The sequence below is a fragment of the Melospiza melodia genome, chromosome 3 (assembly GCF_035770615.1).
Source record: "Melospiza melodia melodia isolate bMelMel2 chromosome 3, bMelMel2.pri, whole genome shotgun sequence".
In the NCBI taxonomy this organism is placed as follows: Eukaryota; Metazoa; Chordata; class Aves; order Passeriformes; family Passerellidae; genus Melospiza; species Melospiza melodia.
In genome coordinates this window covers 118,486,563-118,510,412 of record NC_086196.1, presented here as the reverse complement: position 1 = coordinate 118,510,412, position 23,850 = coordinate 118,486,563, and the positions used below count along the sequence as shown (strand labels likewise).

General features: G+C 39.6%; 1 protein-coding gene across 3 annotated transcripts in view; it reads right to left on the bottom strand.

Annotated features, from left to right (window-relative positions):
* Positions 1-10,385, bottom strand: part of PHIP (pleckstrin homology domain interacting protein) — a 108,369-nt gene extending 97,984 nt beyond the window's left edge. For all 3 annotated transcript variants that reach the window (XM_063152879.1, XM_063152881.1, XM_063152880.1), the window contains exons 1-4: positions 10,110-10,385; positions 9,942-10,000; positions 9,732-9,761; positions 9,515-9,574 (exon numbers count right to left, since the gene is read on the bottom strand). In XM_063152879.1, the coding sequence (XP_063008949.1) occupies positions 9,515-9,574; positions 9,732-9,761; positions 9,942-10,000; positions 10,110-10,155 (195 nt within the window). In that variant the 5' untranslated portion in view covers positions 10,156-10,385. The remainder of the gene's footprint in view (positions 1-9,514; positions 9,575-9,731; positions 9,762-9,941; positions 10,001-10,109) is intronic.
* Between the last annotated feature and the right edge of the window lie 13,465 nt (positions 10,386-23,850).

The window sequence follows — 23,850 nt, the reverse complement described above, 5'->3', positions numbered from 1 at the left end:
AAAAAAAATTAAAAGTATATATTCAATGTTACACTTAAGTAGTGGTCTGGTCAATTTAAGTTGCTGTAAGATAAAGATGAGACAAAGATTGTAAAGACAGGAACATTTACTTCTCTCAAGAATTACAAATACTAAATAAATAACATAGCTTTGTAAAAGAAAATTAAAAAACATTCTGCCTCAATTTACCTAAGTTAAAATCTTGAAACTTCACAACTGGCTTGCTTTATTTTACATCTAAAGCTTTGAAACAAAAACATTGGCTTAAGTAATTCAACTTCTAAATTGGTATATGTCTTCCCTCTTGCATCTATAAACATGACAAGTTTTTGCAACAGGTCATAATTACACAGTACAAAAACAAGAACCTATTATCAGCAACATAATTTCTCACCACTTGATAATAAACCGCCTTTAATGACTGCCAGATAAAAACAGTTTATTCTTTTGAACTACCATAATTCTAGATCAGAGAACTGTCTTAAATAATAAGGGGGGGGGGGGGGGGGGGAATGCTTTTGAAATGTATGTGACAACAGTAAAAATCCTACTAACATAAGGCTTTTGGCTAAGAAATGGCATTTTTAAAATCCAAAATTTAAATTGTCAATTTAGACTATAAAAGAAACAAATTAAAATAATCAATAAAGAGGGAGAATAGACTCAGTTTCTCAGATTCTTGTATAGAATTTGGCATGTACTAGTTTTGTCCTTCATACAGCCTGAAATACATCTTCACAGTTTTACTTCACAGAAGAGGGGGGAAAACCAGCAAAATACTGAAGTAAAAGCTTGTGATGTTTTGTTATTCTGTAACTAGAGGAGGTCTTGACTGACACTTAGGCAGAATGATGCTTCTATATTACACCAAATTAACAGAATAAACCTCATTCTTCATCAAATGTTCTCCTATCTTGCTGACAACCACGATCATTTAATGTACTCCAGCAGTTTGTTAACATAAAGAGTGCTGATATCTAAAACTGAGGTTCTGGAAAAACCGTGCTTACACCAGTAATTGCCACCACCACCACAATCTCCTAGTGAAGGAGAGAAAGTTTTCTCTCTCCTGTCTTGGTCTAACACTGGCCAGCAGTTCAGCCTTCTGCAGCCACTTGTTCATTCTCATTGCAGTGGAATGGTGGAGAAAATCAGATGGGTAAAAGAGAAAAACCTTGTGGATTGAAATAAAAACAATTGAATAAGTAAAGCAAAATCTGCACAGCAAGCAAGGCAAAATAAGAATTTATTTACTACCTCCCTCAGCAGGCAAATGTTTAGCTGCTTCCTGGAAAAAGGGGTTTTCCTTCTATGGATTCTACTAAATTTGTAGATAGCCTTGCAAACTGTCCAAATTTGGCTACCTAAAAGTTCAATACCTTGCAAAAATCACACAAGCAAAAAAAAAGTTTTATTTAGAAAAAAAAATTAATATTTTATTTTGCTTAAATAAAATTGCAGCTCTTCGTAAAGATCAGTTAATTTAAAATTGCTAAATTCAATGTCATCAGACATGCACACAGAAGAGTGGCAAAAAATAATTCAGAATTATTATGATAAGAAAAATTAATCAGAATAGCAAATCAATATGCTTTTTTCTGCTTAAAGAAGTAATCATAGTCAAAATACATGCATGAGAGCTGTAAAATATCTAAATAGCCATAAGAAGTTATGAAGCTGCATACATTTTTGCCATCAACTGCCCTGATCCATTTCCTTAGCTTTTGTTCTTCTCTCTCCTATCAAAAGGAGCACAAAAATTTAACAAACACTGCTCTTTTCTTAATTCCATCTGAAACAAGAATTTACATCTGCAGAATCCGAATTCGTCTCTCAAAGATTAAAAACTACAGAGTTTTCTGGTTTAACCATGAATAACACAATTAAATACACAATACAGTTGTCATTTATCCTGCTCAAGATCCTATAGTTTTACACATCCTAAGAAATTCACAAAATCTAAAGTAAATGAAGTAAATAATCTTAGACACATTCCAAAACTACAGCAAGCTGACATCTTGAGTCATATTTCTCATGATTTGTCATCAGCCATGCACTCACTTTTTATTTTAGCAGAAACTAGGTAGGCTCAATTCCTTTTGCAGCTTTTAAAGCAAATGTTTTGATAAGAGCTATCTGTCTGTTTTGTTCTTGATCATCTGTATTAAAGATCTCAATGTATACCTCACACCCACGCTGCAGTCTCTTCTAGTTTAAGTCCATTTGTGTGAAAAGAGCTATTTATGACACATTATGCAGCAGTTGTGTGATGCTTCTTCACAGTATTTGTCTAAGTAATCATAGTTCACTACTGAGCAGCATTTGCAGCAGCTCATTAACAAACTGATTCAACAATACTTGGGAGCTGTATACTTTGCCAAAACAGAAGTGGCACTGCCCATTTTAAGACTTGACAGTTGCAGGAAGTTTATAGAGCTATTTCATGAACCATGAACAGTTAACATTTGGCCCTTGTTTTCCTTCATAAAGCTAAAGTACACACAAGAAGCTTAAATAAAAAGATAGGCTTTGTTTCTCTGTAAAATCAGGTAAGAAAACTTATTTAATAAAGTCATTATTTGGACTGATTTATTTTTCCTTTTCTTCTTCTACAAATAAATAAAATGTGGAACTTGAATAACTTATTTAGAACAGGCTATTAATTTTCTCCAGGTGACAATTTCTTCATTAAAAAAAAAATTCTTTATCTACTCCAACTGCCTGACCACTTCAGGGCACACCCAACGTTAAAGTATAGTGTTAGGGGCACTGTCCAAATGTCTCAGCCAGCAACAGGCTTGGGGCTTTATCCGTCTCTCTGGGAAGTCTGTTCCAGTGCTAATTTGTATGTGTGAGTATTATGGTGGAAGTCACTAATTAAAAAATTGTGTAACAGAAATTCACCCAATTTTGAAAAAGGAAAAATGAGAATTGCAGAAAAGATAACCACAACCTCGTAGCAACAAATCAAGACAGGACAAGATAAGTTTATTTAATACATTAAACTAAAATTATTCAGATTGTTCCATGGTGCAGCCTACCAGGAAACAACTCTTGCAGTTACAAACTGCAAAAAGAACCTAGAATCAACAAAAATATACCTGCAATGCAAAAAATCCACATCCAGAGTACTTTCAAGTCAGATTATTGAAACAAAACAAAATAAATATTTTTTTGTTTTAGTGGTAACTTTAGAAGCTTTGTCAGAAACAGAAAAGCTCATGACGATTCAGAATGAAATTTGAAATGAATAGAATGAAAGAACAGAATAAAATTTGGTTGGATATCAATCTATGATTCCAAGAGAGAAAGGAAAGCAAAAGAAAAAAAATAACAGATGTACAAGTATTTAAAATTCATACAGCTCTAAATGAAAGTGAAAACTGGACTCTACAAACAGGAATTTGAAATTTATATGCCAAAACTGTGATGTCAAACAACATAAAAAGCGCAGGATTTTTTCTCTGCCAGTCTCGGCTGAAATTCTACTTGTTTTTCTTCCTTGCCCTATTAGGCTTTTTTCAGTGTCTAATTCTGTCTGTGCTCCCAAAAGAAATGTATAGAAGATGTGCTTTTAAGGTAAAATAATAAACCCTCTTGTTGTTCTCACAGTCTTTTCACATAAGTTAATGCTTCTTAATCATTGCTGTAATATAAATTAAACTCTGTTAGCAAGTACAGAATTTTCAGATCTTAAGCATAAATATTATTTTATAGAAAATCAGAAGCAACATTGCCCTCAAACCTCTCCCTTTACCTCACCCCAACCTCACCCATTCCAAACAAGCAGCACGGGAATACACAAAATGCAGCTACACCCCTATCTGGACTAACACACAAATCTTTAGCACCTTTGAAATAGACCGAAGTGCTTATATTTTCATTCTGCATGACTCTGCAGCATAATTCAGCATCAGAATCACAATGAATAAAACAAAAGAATTGTGATTTGACCTAGAGCCTTTAGTTATACATAATGCAGTTATTCACCACCAGGGTTTTAGACAGCAAGTAAAATATGACCTTATTCTAGTGCTCCAAATACTCGGCACACTGAAACATTCTCTCAGAAATTGTTAGTTTCCCCCCTCACCCTGCTAACAGTCAACATGTTCAACTACCAGATTGGCTGTAAATATGTTTCAGAAAAACACATTTCCACACAAGGACATTTAACAACAAAAACTACGTCAGTCAGCTACCTATATTCCAAGATGTGAGAGCTCAATCTTACTAACACCAGCAGCTATCCCACTTGAACTACCCTGCTATGTAACATATTACCCAAAACAAGCCCCAAATTGAATTACAGTAATTGTTGTACTCTACCAGATCATCAATCTAATAGAGTACCACCAGCTACTGCTTTATCACTTTAAAATTAGGAATTGCAACAAAATGCAAGTAGTTTTCTCTGAAGAATGCTCATTCCCTTTTTTCTTTTTCTTAGGGAGGACACAGGGCAGGGACAACCAACAACAGGGAGGGAGAACCATCTTCCCCCAAAACTATTTATTTCTTGTATACTTTCAATTCTGCTTGAGCTAAAACTATACAAATATTTAACAACTATTTCCAATCAGAATGACTATTATTTTACTGAGATTACTCTTTCTCTAATTAAATACATCTATATGAAAGCAGCCATTCCAAGAACACATTATTTTTTCAACTATTTAATGCTTTCAATAGGTGTGAGGCCAGAGCAGATGAACTCAAGCCTTAGTATAAACAGTGTGTCACAAGCTTAGCACATGAGAAGGTGTGAGCAGAGGCAGCATTTTTTGCCTTATGGACTAAGATGTTCAGCTGTGCCTGTTACTGTTAAATTACCTGTAGCTATTTGCTTTTCTTAAATTGCTCATAATGTTTTGTGGCTTTTGTTGGGTTTGGGGTATTTAAACAAAAGTTACACTTTAGAAACTTGATATTCCTGTTCATCCCATCTCAACAGTGTTTCTTAGTCCCAGTTTGAAACAACTAGCACAAAACAGTTGGCTTGGCCTTTTCTCCTGATTATCTGTGGAACAAACAAATGTGTGGTGCTACTTAAAACAAACAAGTGTTTTCCCATATCAAAATATATTGGTCTGAACAGAGAGGTTTTAACATCACCCAAGTTCTCAGCTATGGGAATCATCTGTAGAGCAGAGGCATTTGTCTTTTAGAACTCAGAGGAGATATTTAAATTGACATATGTCCAACAGAAGCACAGTTAATGAGACCAAAAATCTGGCTAAGGATAACAATCAGAATAATTCAGTTTTCTTACCACTGTGCCAAGCTTTTCAGAACACCTTCCAAAATATTGTATAGATTGTCCCCAAAATACTGTTAATAAAATCTAGGTGATAATGTAGCTCTCTGATTCAACTCAACTTTGCTCCCTATTTCTTGGAATATCTTTACAGAACAAGCTTTCTTTCCTAGAGAAATAAACCACTTACTATCTGGTTACTTATTAAGAAACAATTTCTAAATAGTAACCACAATTCTGCTAGAAGACTTAACTATTACATGAACAAAGAAACACAGTAGCAATGTACTCAGTGTCCTAGTCCCACAGATACTCTTGGTAACTTCGCAGAGGTTTGCACCACAAAAAAACAAAGAACAGTGAAATGGCCTGAAAAAAGTATTTTGTAATTTTTACTTGAAATCACATTAATAATTGTGGGCTGGAAAAGAGAAAGGCAAAAATGTCAGCAAAACAATCATCAACAGTTCCTGAGACCAAGACATACTGCCTATTAAACATATTGGGCCATCCTATTTGAAGTCCCAGCTTTCTCCCTCCTCAACCACCACCATCACCACCATGAACACAAAAAAAAAAAAAAAAAAAAACAACCAAAAAAACCCCAAACAAACAAAAAAACCCACCACAACATTCCCTATGGTAGCTCCAAATTGTCAAAGTGAATCTCAACAGTTGGTTTCATTCAGATGAAGTCTACTTTGGTCCCAGAAGAAGCAACTGCAACACCTTCTCCAACCCCTCCACACTCACTCCTATCATCTCCCTCGTGGTGCTGGTAAGACCCATGGTGTAGCACACAAAAAGAGCTGAGCCATCTTAAAATTACTGTTCATTTTTGAGACAGGCCAGCTGCCTCATCCAGCTAAGCACACATTTGGATAAGCACTCGTGCCTACACAAAAGATGCAGCAGAAATGCACAGCTTTCATCCACAGCATACAATTAGTGCAGCTACACCCATAGGGAAACTGCAACATGGAAAAAACAATTACCCTGGAGTCAAATGATGCACCAAGCCTTGCTCATGTAATAAAAGCCCTAACAAAGGTGTTAAAAAGCTTAAAAATGTAACCCAACACTTAAACATCTTATCCACAACGTCTAAACAATCCACAGGGCTGCCTTGCTCTGCTGTTAACTCTTAAAATTTCTCAGTTTCTGTTCCCTATAGTAAGAAAACCTCAATATTTCAAAAGAGAAAATAAGCTATCCTACAATTTGCAAGTTTTCACAACAGAAGCAAGAACACAAAACATCCTGAGATCTGTTACTGAAGAGTCCCACCATCCTTGGTAGATCTGTATTGACAGTGGCCTACTGGGACTCAAGTGTCACAGGGTCTTCAGTTATGGCACAAATAGAAATCTTAATACTGGCAACATCAGAATGAGATCAGCACTCTGAAATAAGAGCCTACACTATCAAAGACATATTCATGTTATTTATTTCACCACACATACTGACTCTAGAAAAATATAATATAGGAGTACTGGGATTCAAGAAAAATCATTTAAGAACATAATATAAGTATTATAGCATTTCTAAACTCATATATTTGCCTGCAGCATTACAAGCATGCACAGCATGGTATTAGCTTATTTAAGAAAATGAAACATTTACTTTCACTGACCAAACAGAAAAATTAAAGTAACTTGAAAGACGAAAATTGCACCAGATTTAACATTATTTGCACAAATTAAGTAACAGAAATAAAACATCTAAGGCTGTGAATTCCAGTCTAATAACAAAAAGTTAACTCCAATAAAAATTCTTAAATAAATGCTTTCAAATAAGGACAAAACCAGAAATACTATCTCTTGAAAATATATTCATTTTTATGAAAGGAATTATTTTTCAAAAATATGGGTATAATAAAAAGCATGATTTTGTACACAGCAAAAGAGAAGCTTGGGATTAAATTTCATCCCAGTTAAACAGAGCCCTCATTCCTTCCCAGTATAAAAGTCAAACATCTAACACTACATATACTGGTAATTTTATTTTTTTAGCCTTTTATCCCTTCAAACCTCTCTACAAAGTTTAGTGAAAGCTTAGGGCATTCATGTCTGAGAAAGGTATCAAAACATGGCAAAACGTGCCATCTTGAGAAGGAAGAGTTGGCATCTTAATGAAAAAATTAAAAATTAAAATTAAAAAAAAAAACACATTAGCTCAATCATTCTCTATCTCAAAAGCTAAGAATCCTTTGGTTTGAGACAAATAAGTTTTTGTTTAAAGAGGACACAGTGAAAAACTCTTCTTTTGTACAAAATGTAACTGTCATGTGCAAATACACTTCCGTGCCAGCTTTCACATGCCTAAAATGTCAAGTAATACAAAGTTCACGCAGCTTTGACAACCGAGGCAAGAACAAATACACGTGGAGGGAAACATCAATAACAAAGTAACCAATTACAGACACACGCCTCCTCCAAAATCTAGGTAGGGAAAAGGTGGGAAAGCACTTAGAAATGTTTATTAGGAAGTCTAAGGCAACTTTGTTATGAACAGAAGACAAGGAAAAGAGAAAGGACCTAGTCAGCATCACCTCTGTGAATACAAGCATCCAGCATCAAGTCCAAGTTTTGAGGAAGTTCATCTTATGTCATTACCTATGCTTACTAAATTGGTATTTACCTGCACTCCACAAAGAAAAGAAGCTTCTTGGAAAGGGTCTGAATGAACTTATTTCTCACCAACTCTTCTTACTTCAAACTTTAAAATGTCCTTTTTTCCTCACTTTTCCTTTTTTCACATCCTTTTATACTCTAACTGTATAGAAGAAACTCAAATCCATGCTACACTAAGACAGTGCCTCTAAGTCTTTATAACTTACAGGATAAAAGAGAAAGGTTATTGATAAGTTTTACCAAGCAACTCCTTGAAATGGGTAAAACAGCCTTACAAATAAATAAGTAAATAAGAATACCATAATATAACATGCAATTTGAAATTCCCAGTTGAGTTTCTTCATATTTGATTTCAAGAAAGTTAAAAAATACTTGTATGTATTCTTATGTTTTCCACAAGCTAATTGCTGTCAACTCTTCCACACCATACAAGTGAAAATGCCTATGCCAGTGCAACTCTTGCTACAGAAAAAAAGCAATGCTCTAATTAAATCTGCTCTAACTACAATAAATCCCTATGCTTCATACGATAACATTTGTCATAGAATTAAAAAAATGTATATGGCAACTATCCTTATCAGAGGCATTACAAATGGAGATGGCGCTGTCTCCTTTTGTGTAAATTCAAAAGCTATCAATTTATCTATGTTCCAGAAGTATTGGACTTCAGAACTACTACAAGCAACCAGCAAGGGAAATCTCTCTTTGATGAGCATCACAAACAGGGCTCAGCCTTTGTCTTAAATCGTTTTCAGAAATTCAGAGACTCAATTATACAACAGTGTACCTGCAATGAACACAATACCAGCAACAAGTTGCTAACACTCACAATTCAGACACCTCTTTTTGCTGTTTTGCCAAGTGCTGCAGTTAACAACACGTAAGGGGAAAAAATCCAGGCCCCTTTCTGCTAGCCAAAGGTACATCGCTGAGAGGAACACTTGGTTTCATCACTGATCTAACCCGAGATGAAAAGCACACACTACGAAGTTTTAAAAAAGGACAAACCAAAACTCCACCCATCAAATTTCTGATGTGACCCTGGCAATCGCGGTTACTCCCACGCACCACACACGAATGTAAACTCTCCAAGGCACAGGGCGCACCTGGCGGGCCGGCCCGGGGCAGCGCTCGGTGCCGGTGCGGAGCGCGGCCATTGTGTGCGCGCGCGGCGCACAGCGCCCCCGCACGGCCGCGCGCGCCCCGGCACCCGCCGCTGGCCCCGCCCCGCCCGGCGCCGCGCCGCGCGCGCGGCTGTGGCGCCCGCCCGCACCGCGTCCGTGACGTCGCGGAGCGAGCGCGGCCGGGCCCGGCGCGCGCGTTGTTATTGACCCCGCTCGGGCGGGCACCGGCCGGACCCCGGCCCGAGCCCGCCCCGGGACACTGACAGGGGGTGCAGGGAGGGACAGAGGCTGTCAGAAAAAAATTAAAATTAAAAAAAAAAAATTCCAAAGTTTTGTTCCTTTTTTTTCCCTAAGTTGGTGCCTTTTTTTTTTTTTTTTTTTTTTTTTTTTGCGGGAAATTCAATTTTTTCACCGGGCTGTTCAGGGAGAGTGAGGGAGGGGGAAAAACAACTTTGCCCGCCGCAGCGCTCTCTCCTGTTACCAGCGCCTGCTCCTCTTACCAGGTTCTCGTAGCTCCGGGGATGCTCCTTGCCCGTCCAGTCCGTGCGCTTGGGCAGCAGCTGCGGGAGGAAAGAGAGGGCGCCCCGTGAGCGGCTCCCCCTCCCCCGAGGAGCCCCCCGGCAGCGCCCGGGATGGGGCGGGGGAAGCGGGAGAGCGAGGGAAGGGGGAGGGAGGCCGCAGGCGGGGCGAGTGCCGGGTGCACGGCGCCGCTCTTACCTCTTTCTCCGCCACTTCTCGGATCAGGACCTGCAGCAACAACAAAAGCGGGGCGTGAGAAAAGGTTTCAAAAAGAGAAAAAAAGGGAGAAGGAGGACGAGGCGGCCAGCGCGCCGCCCGATCAGCCGCCCTGCCCGGCCGCCCCCTCCCCACCAGGCCCGGCGGCGCCATCCATCCATCCCTTCATCCATCCATCCCTCCATCCCCTACCTGAGCCGCTTGCTGGCATGGTCCGTCCTCCAAAAAGCGAGCGATGAGGAAGTAGAGCTCTGCGGAGAGGGGACAGGCCGTCAGGGCTGGAGCTCGCCTCTCTCCCACGGGCTTCCCTTTCTTCCCCCTGCCCGCCGCCCCTCTCCGGATCCCCCGGCCACCACTCACCCGCTCGCAGCTCCGCCGTGTGCCGGCTGCCGCCGTCCCCGGACATGGCGAGGCGAAAACCGGGGAGGGGAGGGGGAAAAGGGGGAGAAGGGGGGTTGCCCGGGCCGCGCTCCCGCGGCAGCGTCGGGTCCCAGCGAAATGCGCCCGCCCGGTCGCTGTCACTGCTCGTTCACCGGGGAGAGTCTCGGCTCCACCATTCAACCCACGGGCAGCAGCAGCAGCAGCAGGAGGAGGAGGAAACAACAACTCGCAGCCGCCCGCCGCCAACGCCGCCGCCGTCGCCAGCCAGCCAGCGCGAGCGAGCGCGATCCCTCCGCCAGGAGAAAGAGTCCCCTCCTCCTCCGCGCCCCCTCCTCAGCCCCCACGGCCCCGCGCGCCGCCCCTTCCCCCCGCGCCCCCCCGAGCCCCCGGCGCTGCCTGGCGGGGGCGGCCGGGCAGGGCAGGAAGGGGGGAGCCGGACTCTCCCGACCCCGGCTACCGCCCCGCTGCCGCGGCGGCCCCCAGCGCTGTCCGGCGCTGGAGGGGAGAAAGGGGCGAGCGCTACGCGTTTATTAGCGGGAAGGCGGGCGGGCTGTGGCAGAAGATGTCGGCGGGGTGGGCGGGAAGGCGGCGGGCGGGCGGGCGGCTGAAAGGCGCTTTCTCTGCGCGGTGCCGGCGCGCGGAGGGATACGACGCACGGCGAGGAGGAGGGGCTGCGGCGGCAGCGGCGGGGCCGCGGCGGCTCGCGGCGGCGGCGCTGGAAGTTCCCGAGTTCCAGCGCCGCAAGAATGGGAAGCGAGCGAAGCCAAAATGCCCCCGGGGAGCGCGGCCCGGCTGGGGACGCCCGGCACTTCCACATCCCCGGCTCGCGGCTCCCCCTGTGCCCAGCCCGCTCCCTCGGAGCCAGCCAGGGACCTCGGGGCGCTGCCAGGGGCTTTGGCATCTGCGCGTAAGTGCCACAGGGTCACGCGTTGTTGTTCTTATTCTTGCAACATCGCTCCCGGGTTCCTGCCGTGGGTCTGCAGCGGGGGGAAATCCCAGCAAGCCCCCAGCAGCCAGAGACTCGCCTTCATCCCTTTCTCCCTTGTTCGGCTGCGCTGCCCAGGCGGCTCCGCCTGGGGGTTGAAGGGCTCGCAGGGCGCTGGCTTTCTGGCTTTGAGAACTTCCCTTAAAAAAAAAAACAAAACCAAAACAACGAAACAAAACCCAAAACAAGCAAACAAACCCCGACAGCTGATAACGATTCTATTCATTGCTCTTGCCGCCAAGCAGAGCAGACATGCGGGACTGACCAATTTCTGCCTTCCAGGAGCGGTGGGCAAGAGGAGCAGCGTTGTCAACGCGAGCACCGGCGAGGGATGGTGATGCCTGCACCCCATGGCTGAACTGGAGGTAAATCACCAGCGGATCGATAACCTACCGAAGGTTCCTGAAAGGCTGCAACATTGTACAGAGCCCGGTTAGCAGTTAAATAATTTCTTTATTTAATGTTTGCTACTTTGAGGGTACTGAATAAAACCTTCCGGTTTGTGCTGTAACTGTTTCTTTACTGCTTACAGTTAAAAGAAAATAAAACCAATGCCGGTGTTTGCTGATAATTAGCTTTTTTTAAAAAAATCCATATCTGATGAGGGATTTAAAGGAGAATGGTTCGTTGTCTTTATGTTTTGCAACGTGTCTGTGCTTTTTCTCATCGAGGTTGGGCCTTGCAAGAACGAATGTGTTCGTGGACAATAAGAATGAATTTAGCAGGGATCAATGTAAACGGGGCAAGCTGTAATTTTTAAACATGTCTTTAGCCTCAGTTTTTAACTGATGCAACTTTTGAAGCAAAGACAAAAGCATATTTGAAATTGTACAGAAACTAGACAAAGAACTATTTTTTTCCTGTACATAAAGGCCCCTGAAATTCTCAACTGTCTAACTTTCAACAAAATTAAATTTGAACAACATTTCTGTATGGATGAGGGTAACCTGCATTGAACATTTTTGTACGTGTTTCCAAGGCCTGCAAGCTCAGTGTACAAGCTCAAGCTTTGTGCTTGATATGGTGAGCAAGCTTCGCTGCAATCACCCTTCTGCTTTATTGAAGAAATGTTACCCTGAAATGTTAAAGAAGGGAGGCTAAAACATCACTTATTTCTATTGTTGTATTACAAAAACTATATTTATATAGTGGATGTCTAGATGCTGTGCATTTTTTATATACAATTATCACATGTTCTTAAAAATCATTAAAATCCTAATCTAGAATTTTAAACCTTAAGGTAAATTAATTTTGAGGCATAATTTTTTTAATTAAAAAAAAGCAAGACTGTATGTACTGGATTTGATCACTGTATCTGCAGCTATGATCACTATATATTTTTAAATGCACATGTATCTCCCTTTCCCAGATTTGTTACAATAACCACTCTGTTTCAGCTTCATTTTAAATGCGTGCTTCAAATAATTGAAAAGGAAATGAAATCATATTTAATGTGTAATAAAGATTTTAAAAATAAAGTGACTTGAATCTTTTCTTAGCAATGTGAAATGTGTATTGTAATATCTTTCATAGGTGATTCTCACAACAAAGGGCTACATGAATAATGTGATTAACATTTTAATTTCCCTTGATGTTTACATAAAAGAAAGTATACTGACGTATGACATCACTGAAACTGTAAACCAAGCAATAGAAAAATTTTAGCAGTTAAGGAGTCTGAAAGTACAGGAAAACCTCTCCTAGATATATTGACCCTCCTTGTTCTTTTGGCAACTCATAACTTTTCCTATTGCAGTTCAAAATACAGCCTACAGAATCAAAAAGTTCTTGGTGTTTTGACAATAAAATAAGGATTGTGTCTTTTATTTAATTCTTTTTGATCACCAAGCAAAATGAAATCATAATCCCAGGCTTGAGCTTGAGCACTGCAGTACTACTAGTAATATTTAATAAATAGCTTTTACAAATGTACATTCCACTTCTGATGGGATTTTTATGTGCATGTGAGGCACAACATGAAAGTCACACACAAGAGAAAATACCTAATTATTATTGCTTGGTGATACATGTTAGATTGAATTCCTGTAGCAGTAACAAATATTCCATTCATTTCTCAGAGATATTTTTAAAGGTTTTTTTATTCTTTCAGTGAAGATTTTTTTGTAATGCACACAAGTGAAGAAAAATATAATCTCTGAATTTTTACTATCTTTATTGTTTTGCTTTCTAATAATCCCTTTTCTTTCATGCCATCTTTTCACCTTACATTATTCTAAAATAAAATACATCAGCAAGATTCAATGTTTTCAGGAGAAATTAATCTGAAAGATCTTCATAAAAAAATAGTAATTGAATGATTTCATTTTGTGACTTTCAAATGTTAATATTCAGACACAATTACTGAATTAATTTTACCAAAAAAAAAAAAAAAAGAAAGTTTCATAGATTTTTTTTCCTGTTGCTGTAGATTTTACACATCAGCTATACTAAGCAATGGACTGATCCTAAGAGTTGCTGGTTTGGGATGTCTCTTTTCACCCTAACCTGGCCTTTTTTTTTTTTCTTCCATCCTCCTCTTCCCCCCTAGAAAGTGCCATAAGCTCTATAAGTATCCAAGTACAGATGTATTACAATTTTCTTGAATTACTGGTTACCTTTGACAGATAAGCATGTAGTATCTTTGGCTTCTTCTTGAATTTTCTGGTATCTTTCTGTACTTTTAGGATTAGTTGGTTGAGGGGTTTGGGGTTAGGTTTTTTTGTTTGTTTTTTTACTGATATATTTTAGCCAGGGGTTTTTTGTGTCAGTATGATTTTATACCTTGTGCCCAGAAAGTACATTTTTTGGACCCTAGTAGTGGCAGTATTTGACATGAAAAGCCTTTCTGTTTCTTTTGAAATTTGCTCTTCTCCTTTTCTCTACAGACAAAGGAAAGTATTTAGGGTTTGTAGATTGTCAAGCTGAACAATGTAGCTAAATATTTGAAGCATGATATTGGCAGGGGGTGGCTGAGAGCAACATAAAGCAGTGACTAAGTTTTCCTCGGGTTTGGATGGTTGGTTGGTTACTTGAACAGGGTTTTTTTGGTGAGTTTTTCCATCTCAAACGAGAATTATCACCACTAGTTGCTTGTTGATTCTTACTCTTGAAACCAGCCATAAACTTTACAAGGGCAAGAGGTGTGTGATGAGTGCCTGTGAGGCCAGCAAGGTTTTTATTATTATCATTTGTGTTAACTTCATGCAGAAAGAGCCACATGTGCTAAATTACCATACTACTATGAGCAAATTCCTTCTGTAGTTTCAAACAATTACTTGGAGCTTAACTAAGTAGCTTCACATCAAAATTCATTTAAATACTCGCTTGGTCATGCTTCATGCCAAGAATACATCCTTATCTTTTCTGCACCCGGCATTGGTAACCTACCTGAACTTGCTACTATGAAGTTTCTAATAGAGTGCTTAGCTGCTTTGTATTCCACCCTTATCAGATATTAAATACTGAACTGTAGGCTTCTATTTCTTACTTTATTTCCCATTTCAATGTGCCCTTTACCACAGAACGTGCATGTCTTCCCACTCCACTATTTTTGAAAACATTTCCTGTTACTCCTGCTTGCTTCTCGCCAATGGCCAAGAGGAGCTTAGAATTAGGCACCTGTATTACCCAAACCACCAGCAGCACTGACAATTTAACATTTTTTTTTAAAGCACACAAATAGATTGGCCTCTGAAAATATTCTCTATCAATTTTGTGTAAAAACAAATAATTAGCTGCAAATCTACTATCAGGCTTTTGAAAGTAGATCTTTATGTCATTTATATTTTGAGTGGTAAATGAGCCTTGTTGGAGTTCATCCAATGAACCTAAAAACCTCTTTAATATGCTGTTACCCAAATAAATATGAATTGCACCAGCCTTGACATTCTTTCGGTTTCACTGTTATATCTTTGAGTGCAAACCTTCCCTTACAAAGAGAAACTAAGAATAAGGCCTATATTATTCCTACTGAATAGAGGAATTCTACTGGGTTCATGCTGGGGATTTTGTTTGGGTTTGTTTTGTTTTAAAGTAAATTTATTTGTGTTCCTGTATTTTGTAAAAGAGACTTTCATTTAAATTTCCTGGATCTATTTGACATTTCAACTTTCTATGCTGAATCCATTCCCTAATTATCCAGAGGATGTTGAGAAAATTATTAAAATGCAGTACTTAATTGTTTACCATTGGGCTTTTCTTCACAGAGACTCTTGGATATTTGCCATGTCTATTTTCACGTCTATTTGATGTCTCCAAAGTTTCCTGAGTCTTCTAAGGATTATGTAGAAGTTTTTTTAAATGAAGCATTGAAAAAATTAATACACAGGGTATATTTTAGAGGAGAGCTATTCCATAATGAAAATAGGAATTATGTTGCTTTGTATATTGACAATTATTTGTTTAGATTATTACTTCTACAAAAATTTTGAAAATGTTTGCTGTTACTTCACTTTGTAGTAAAGTGCTCTAATATGCTAAGGCAATTTTTGTTGAGCAGAAGATTCTCCACATAATGTGTATCATTCATTTGTTTCAGTGGTTTCATATTTGTGTTCTGCATCTGACTTACTTGAGGTGTTAAATAACAAATTTTATTTAAACTGGTAAATTATGAAGTTTCTTAAATCACAATTTAATAGTGGCCTTCGGCTACTGTTTGTCTTTCCATTTCTCTAAATGAAAATTTAGATTTCTGTTTAACCAAGTTTGAGGGTCATTTCCAATTAGGGGTATGGATTTGATGTTTTCATTTACTGTAGTAGCCTGTTAAAAATACAACTTTTAAAAATACAGATGAGAGGTTATTTGCCTGATTTTTCAAAATGATGCTGGCTATCATTAGCTTTCATATAGACTTGGAATTGCTCTGAGTTAATACAAAAGACTGTTAAATATTTACATCTATGTAATAACTTAAGGGATTCTGTGATATTGTTATCAGACGTATAGTCTGATAAACTTGCTAATATGCAATTTAGATAAAAGTAGACGAGGCTGTAAGAAATATCAGTGAGATCTACCCAGGGAAGAGATGAGCAGAACAATGTAGGTATAATTTCATGATGTTACATTCAAAATAGTCTACTGAAGAAATTATATGAGTCATTCATGCTCCTTATGGGCTCCAAATCAATATAAGGGGGAGAAAAAACCCTCTTGTCGATAGCCAGTAGTAAATCTTTTTAAAAGACCGCTCTATTTATTACATATTCAACATTTAGAATATGGTAATTTTTTTTCCTAGAACTCTAATATGAAGCCAGTGAAACAAAACAATAACACATCTTCTGTTGTAATACTGCATTAAGTCTTTCACCTTATCTCAGAAAATTAGAGTTCAGGAGAAAATTAGGATCAAGGAAAAATACTTGAGGAATAGGATTTAAGACCAAGGAAAAGGAATAAAATACATGGAGGAAGTAATATTCAATCAGTGCATACAAAATTTCTCTGTTTCAGAGAAGATAAAGCAAGACCCTCTATAAACTCTAGGGCATAGTTCAAGAATTGAAATGCTTGAAAGATTTCAAATTAAGAACTATGTTTTTCCTCAAAATACAGCCATCTGGGCTTCACTTTTGCCTCAGAAGTCTCAATGGCAAGGATTTTAGCAGTCTTTAGAAGAACTCACACTTCGACAGGTAAGAACAGCCAGTGATAGAACAGATACATAATTTTAAAGCTCATTAGTCTGATCCAACACAGCCTTGCTCTGTTGCCAGCCTAAAGACCATCCTTAGTTTTTCCCAAGTGCTTCCTTCTAATGTTGTTTTAGTTTAGACCAACCTAGTATTTTTATTTCAGTGCAATTGAAATATCTACTTCCCCCAAATAGCAATGATGTAGAGTGAGTAGTACCAATATTTGCACTTACAGTAAAAATTCAGGGCTGTTAGCATTGAGCCATTTGGCTGACAGTGCCTACTTTGTGTAGCATATGTGATTTGTCAGTCATCCATGAAATAGGCATCACTGAGATTCCGATCTCCATTTATTGTTCAGTCTTCTGAGAAAATACTGGTCTGCTGATCCAGATTTCTCAACATTTTGTATTCTTGTATAGCATCTACTTGGTGCCTTGAAAGGATTATTTTATATTTTCAGTTTGCCCAGCTCTGGTGAGCTGCATAGGCATGGTGTACTAATTGAGATACAAATTGTGTAAGATAACTGCTGATTTAAAGTAATTGAACCAAGCTCTTGATTTTACAGGTTGTGGAGTACCAGTGCTTCACAAGGAGTGTGATCAGACAGCAAATGATCCCTGCATATACGTGACACTGGTTGCATTTTTTGTTTGCTTCCTTGTTTTTAACCTAATACTAATGTAAGATGAAGACTGGCACATGTGACTCTCTTTTCCCAGGTGAGGCCCTACCACAAGATTAAAAGATTGTGATCATTCTAGATGGACTAATCAGTAGTTTTCTCATGCAGAGTGGAGCAGCTTTCTTAACAGAGATTAAGAAGAACCCACTCTTGAGGATATTTTCCCAAGTGGCTAACTCAGTCTGTTCTGAGGTACAAAATACTGATTTCTCTTTCTTGGAAGAATTTGAACTGAAGTGGGATCCTCCTGCACACAAGAGTAAATTAAAACTGCATAACCCCCTCTTTGGTTAGGACCTAGCTTAGTAAGCATGCTCAAAAAATGATCCATGGATAGGGTGTACAAACAAGACAAGCAGAGATTTGTGGATCGTGAGCTAGCTGGAACAGGCAGTTCTGGGCAAACGAAGTTTTTTAGACACTCAGAAACTCACTGTTGGAAAATGATGTATCTATATTTTGATTGGTAAAATAATGGAAAGATTATTTTATAGTTAGTGTCATGCACATTCTCACCCCATCACTGATGGGTGTTCATGTAATAAGCTCTTGAGCACAAGCCTAGTGCTTGTTTTTGCACATGTGAATTTTTTTTAAAATCTAACTTCCAAGATTGAATGAAAAAGGAATAGAACTTGATATTTTAGCATCAAATTTGGCTACCTCTTGACAGACCCTTATAAATAAAGCATCAAATAAAACTAAAAGTCAATCAGCTAAAGAAACGCATCTTATGAAAACTAGATTGAAGAAATACAGAGGAATTTATTTTCAATATAGTTGTTATAATAAAATGATGTCTATTTAGTCCATATATCAATTTGTTTGTATATATGTCTGAAAGTGCTTTCCTCAGACCCTGCATAGCAGGGTTTAACAAATTGCCAGTCTTGGTGCATCCCAGATTTCACCACATTGAGTGTACCTCTGAATTGTGTTGCTCCCATGTACTCCCAACCCTGATTTTTCAGTTGAAATTTTTCAGCAGCCAGCATACTTACATTTTTCTCTTCTCCCAGGAGAGTGGTATGTATGCCTTTCAGTTCATTCACTGATAGATAATTCTAATAGCATAGGACTCTGTAAGAGGACAGATCATGACATATTTGCAGACAACAAGATTTCAAAATCCAGTACACAGAAGGTAAGGTGTTCTTACTGCTGTATTCCTGTTTTGAGTTTTACCCATAGTAGTAATCTGAAGAGCACGACTGCCCACTCAATTTCTGGCCAGTTGCTCATGCCAGTGGCCATGTCCATATTACTGGGCTTTTTAAAACTCCAGAACAGGACAGCTGCATCTGCATTGTCAGCTGGACCTGAGCTTCCCCCTGAGCCATGCCAAGGGTGGCTTGGGAGAACGCTGCTTGTCCCGGACCTAGTGCAGGGACTCTGCTGTCAACAATTTAACAGCGTCAGCTCCGGGCTTCAAGTCTGCAGCTCTGTGCCCTGGCACATTTTGGTTTGCTAGCATAGACACAGCTTTTGCAACAAACAAAACTGAAGTTGCCATTGTTCTTTTCTTCTGAAACTGAGATATCTTATAGTAAGGTATACTATGTAAAACAAGGAATATATGCCACAACAATGTCCTTTGCTAGGAAGTTCTAGGGGCAGAGATAAATCCTAGCTAGTTTGTAATAAACCCTAAGACAGCTCAGTTCACTTTTGCTCAGCCTCCAAGTTATTTGAGTCTTTATTCTGTCCACTAAATAATGAGAAAATGCTGAAATGCTTAGAATGATAATAAAAGCTTCTCAGGGCCACACTAAAGATCCTTGAAGGAAGAGTTGATGTGGCAAATAAACCAGAAAATACAAAGTCTCAAACTGATGAGAGTTGAAAGAAAACAATGTAACATTACAAGAAGGTAAACAAATTAACATCTGTCAGAAAGATTCACAGTACATCTCAATTATTGCTACAGTGTTCTGACCTGATAACTACCTACAGTTTGTGGTAGTCAAGTGCTGGCTGCAGTTGCTCCCAACAAATCTCTTTAAAGGTGCTTGAGAGATGTCACAAAGGACATCTTACATCTCAGAATCATAGACTATTTTGAGTTGGAAGGGACCAGCAAGGACCATCAAAATCCCACTACAGGCGCTGCATAGGTCCGCCTCAAATATCTCATCATATGCCCAAGAGCATTTTCCAAACATTCCTTGAAGTCTGTCAGACTTGGTGCTGTGACCACTTTCCTGGGGAGCCTGTTCTAATGCCCAAGCACCCTCTGGGTGTCCTATTATCCAACCTAAACCTTCCCTGATACAACTCAGGCCATTCCCTTGGGTCCTGTCACTGTCACCACAGAGCAGAGATCAGTGCCTTCTCCCCCTCTTCCCCTCCCAAGGAAGCTGTCACTGCAGTGAGGTCTCCCCTCAGTCTCCTCCAGGCTGAACACACCCAGTGCCCTCAGCCGCTCCTCACACAGCTTCCCCTCAAGGCCTTCCCCATCTTTGTTGCCCTCCTTGGACACTCTCTGATAGTTTAATGTCTTTCTTACATTGTGGTGCCCAGAGCTGCCCCCAGCACTGGAGGTGAGGCTGCCCCAGAGCAGAGCAGAGCAGGACAATCCCCTCCCTTGCCCAGCTGGTGATGCTGGGCCTGATGCCCCCAGGACAGGGTTGGCCCTCCTGGCTGCCAGGGCACTGCTGGCTCATGTTCAACTTGCCATCGACCAGGACTCCCAGGTCCCTTTATGTGGTGCTGCTATCCAGCATCTCATTCCCAGTCTGTCTGTACATTCAGGGTTGCCCATCCCAGGTGCAGATCCAGCGCTTGCCTTTTGTTAAACTTCATACAGTTGGGTGATTGCCCAGTCCTCTAATTTGTCAAAGACTTTTTCAGACCTTACTGGGAACAGGAAGACTAGTGCATGGAAAGCACTGAAAAGAATCCTCAGTGTTTGGTCACAAAGCTTCTTGCCAATGGCTTGTTATCTGGTGTAAATATGACTATGAGGAGGAAGGTGGAACACCCCTTTTTGAAAGAAGCAATATATAACTGAATCCTTTATTCATGGTCCAATAATAATATAACCTACTAAACATGCCAGATGCACTGTTATTAAGAGATATATGATACCAAATGCTTTGTCTCATTGTTTGATGAATAAAGGGACAGCCAGTATTTTCCATGCTTGGTGTAAGCCAAGTCTATTGTTATAAGTAATTAACTGGTCATTGAATTTTGTAAGAAAGCAATATTTGTGCTGCTGGCTTCTTTCTGTATATTACCTAATGCATTGTAGGATCTATAAACCTAAAACACCACCCCACCATGAAAGGATGAATCCAATGCTAATGCTGAAGCATTCATCAGATGAGGAGCATTATTATTGTTTTCACTTAAAGGAGACAGCATTTAAAAAATAAGTTAGCACACCCCTGTGATCATTCAAGTGTGAATGGGACAGAGCCAGACAAGTGCCCTACCATCAGTTGCTTACAACCTGTATGGCAGTGGTTCACCTTGCAGTTTCATCATTGCTGGTGACATCTATTTGGAAATACTTTGTTTTTTTCTGTTTTTTGGGGGATGTCTTCACAATTATATTCAACTGCTACTATAACTGGCACTTGCAACTCAATATTTAAAACCAATTTCATACACATCCCATAGTCCTAACAGCATGTGTAATAGCAGAGCACTAGCCATCTCTTGTCATTAATTCCTGTTAACACTATCCACATTCACTATTTTTTAACAACTATTGTCAACTTTTTGATTCATCATAGAGTTGATGAATCAGAAAGACAACCAGCTGCCAAAAATGTCACAGCCAAATCTATCCTTATGCAACTATTTGGAAATGTGCCTTTTCTGTGCTACTCCACATCAGAACAACCTGCACCAGTCCCATTGTTCCCTTTGATGAACTACCACTGCACACACCTTGTGAATCTGAGGCCCCCACCTGCCCTCTTGCTGCTGAGGCCAAGCAACTCTCATTTTGTCTATGACCACTATAAAGAAGTCTCAAAACAGCACAGAGGTGCTATGCTCACCTGGCCTTCCCCTGGCTCTCTTTCTTCCATCTCACCTCAAAGTCTGGTATCTATTGTCACTGAGGTAGAAAGCAGACTCCCCAGTAGCCTCTTGATGCTCAGATTTACCATTTTTTTAAACCTTTACTCACTTAGTTCCCTAGGGGGTAAAGAAGGCAAAGCTTCCTGAAAGACTCCAGAAGTTCATCAACACAACCAGTAGTTATCCTGCAGGTGGAGATTTGGCACCAATACACAAATGATACTTAAGTGCAATAATGCCTTCAAGGAAGTAGGAAAAAAAACCCCCTACAATTACAAGCTTTACCAGGAATGTATCCCAGAGGGAACAAAATAAAAGCACTGTGCCCTCAGTAACTGGATTGTTGATAAAGGACCCGAGGGGAAAAAATAAATCTAGTGACATTCAAGGCTTGCTTGCACATGCAAAAAAATTTGCTGTTTCTCTCTTGCTCCTATTCCTAGAAAAATGTTTCTCCTATGTTGTGCAAGATATCTTCCTCCACACCCACCCACCCACCCAGATTACAGGATCAGACTACTTTCCCCCTCCTGCCCTTCCCAGCTCTGCCCCGTGAACCCCCAGATTGTCTTCCACAAAGCATCGCTGCTGTGCAATCACTGCAGAGTGTTCACACACTGCTCCTGCACTCAGCCACCAGGAACTTTCTTCCAAGCTCATTCTGAGATGACCCCCAGCTGCGGCAGTAGCATCACTCCTCCCTCTTGTGAATAACATGCAGCCATCTGTAAGATGACAATGAACAGAATCACAGAAATTCACTACTGCTACTCCTTTCTTACTCAGTTATTCTAGATGCACCTGACATACGCCACATGCTTTGTCTCCAATAGTTATGAACCTCTTCAAGAGTTCACATCTTCCAACTTCTTACAGAATATGCCTGACATGTACATATATATGTATATGTGACATTAGAAACTAGGAAGGGTTTGGTTTTGTTTTTAGAAATTAGATTTATTATTCCTATTCTAAAGAAAGCTTAGAATGGCCTTCCAGCTTTGTCTTACAGTGGGGCAAAAGTTCCTGTTCTACAACCTTTATTTTGCAAGGAACTACAGTAATATTTTATAGCCATTTTAGAAATAGACTGAGGACTTTGACAAGATCACTCTTTCCAGTCACTGCATTGTCATCTTAAATTATATTGCTCTCCATTAAATTGTTCATTAATGGAAGATTCATATCAAACAGCTTAGTACCTGAAATTGTCCAGTATAAATTCAGTTTTTATGGGCTTCAAGTCTGAAATTTATTTCTGAATGAGAATGGAAACAGTGATAAAACAATTCCTACAAGTTATACTACCGTGACATAAATGCAGTACTAAAACTAAGCACAATGGCCTCACACAATCAGGTTTATTTTTTGAGCATGAATTTGAATTACTAGCTTAATCCTTATCTTAGCAGGTAGGCAAATATGATTTTCCACTCATATTATTAGTATCAATAGACAAAGTTAAAACTTAGTGTTAGTTAGGTCAGTTTTCACCAGAACTCATTTATAGCCACTTTGAAGATGATTGTGAGGGTACTTTGCTGTATTAGTCAAACACCTGTTAGTCCCCATCATCACAAAGGGCATAATGTATCAAAACAGTTGATTTCTTACACTGTCCATTTTCTATGGGAAAACCATTGAACTATTTAATTCTGATCTATTATAAATGCAGAACTGGACATCCTAGAAAGCAGGTGCTGGCAATTTGGCAAGCCAATTTGGCTATAGCTAAGCTTGATTAGTTTTAACATAAAGCAAAATATTACAGAGAACAGAAGCAGAAAATTTTTGTTTTACCAAAAATAATAGCACTGAAGATTCTAATGACTCTCCTGACCACTATGTATGCAGCAATTTAACTAACAGTGAAAGTATTCTTCACATTTTCCTACAAATACAAGAAAGATAACAAACCTTGAGCCAGGAGGGTGGCAGAGTTCTTACTACACTGGAGTTGTTTATAGACAGCCTCCTGAATATTTAGTGCTTCCATTCACATACAGAATTTTACTGTCTTATTTAATATAAATGGACATTGTTGGCTAAATTGTTGCTTTTCCCAATTCCACTAGAAATTTAACTTGCATGTTATTTATTCTAGTAAGTGATCTTTATTTTCTTGCTAGTTCTTTTCTCTCTCCCTAGTTTTGTTTTTTTTTTTTATTTTTGCAGTTATGAACATACCAAGTAACTCTCAAACTTTTAAGGGTTGAGCAACATGCACCAAAACAACCTAATTTTCACTGCTGGTTAGCACAAGGGTTAATTTTCCATTCGGATTTCTGTTAATTGGTTGCATCTTATTTGCAGTTCAGAAAAAGCTGCCTTTGCCATTGAACAGACAAAATACTAAGTGTTACCTTGTGCTGA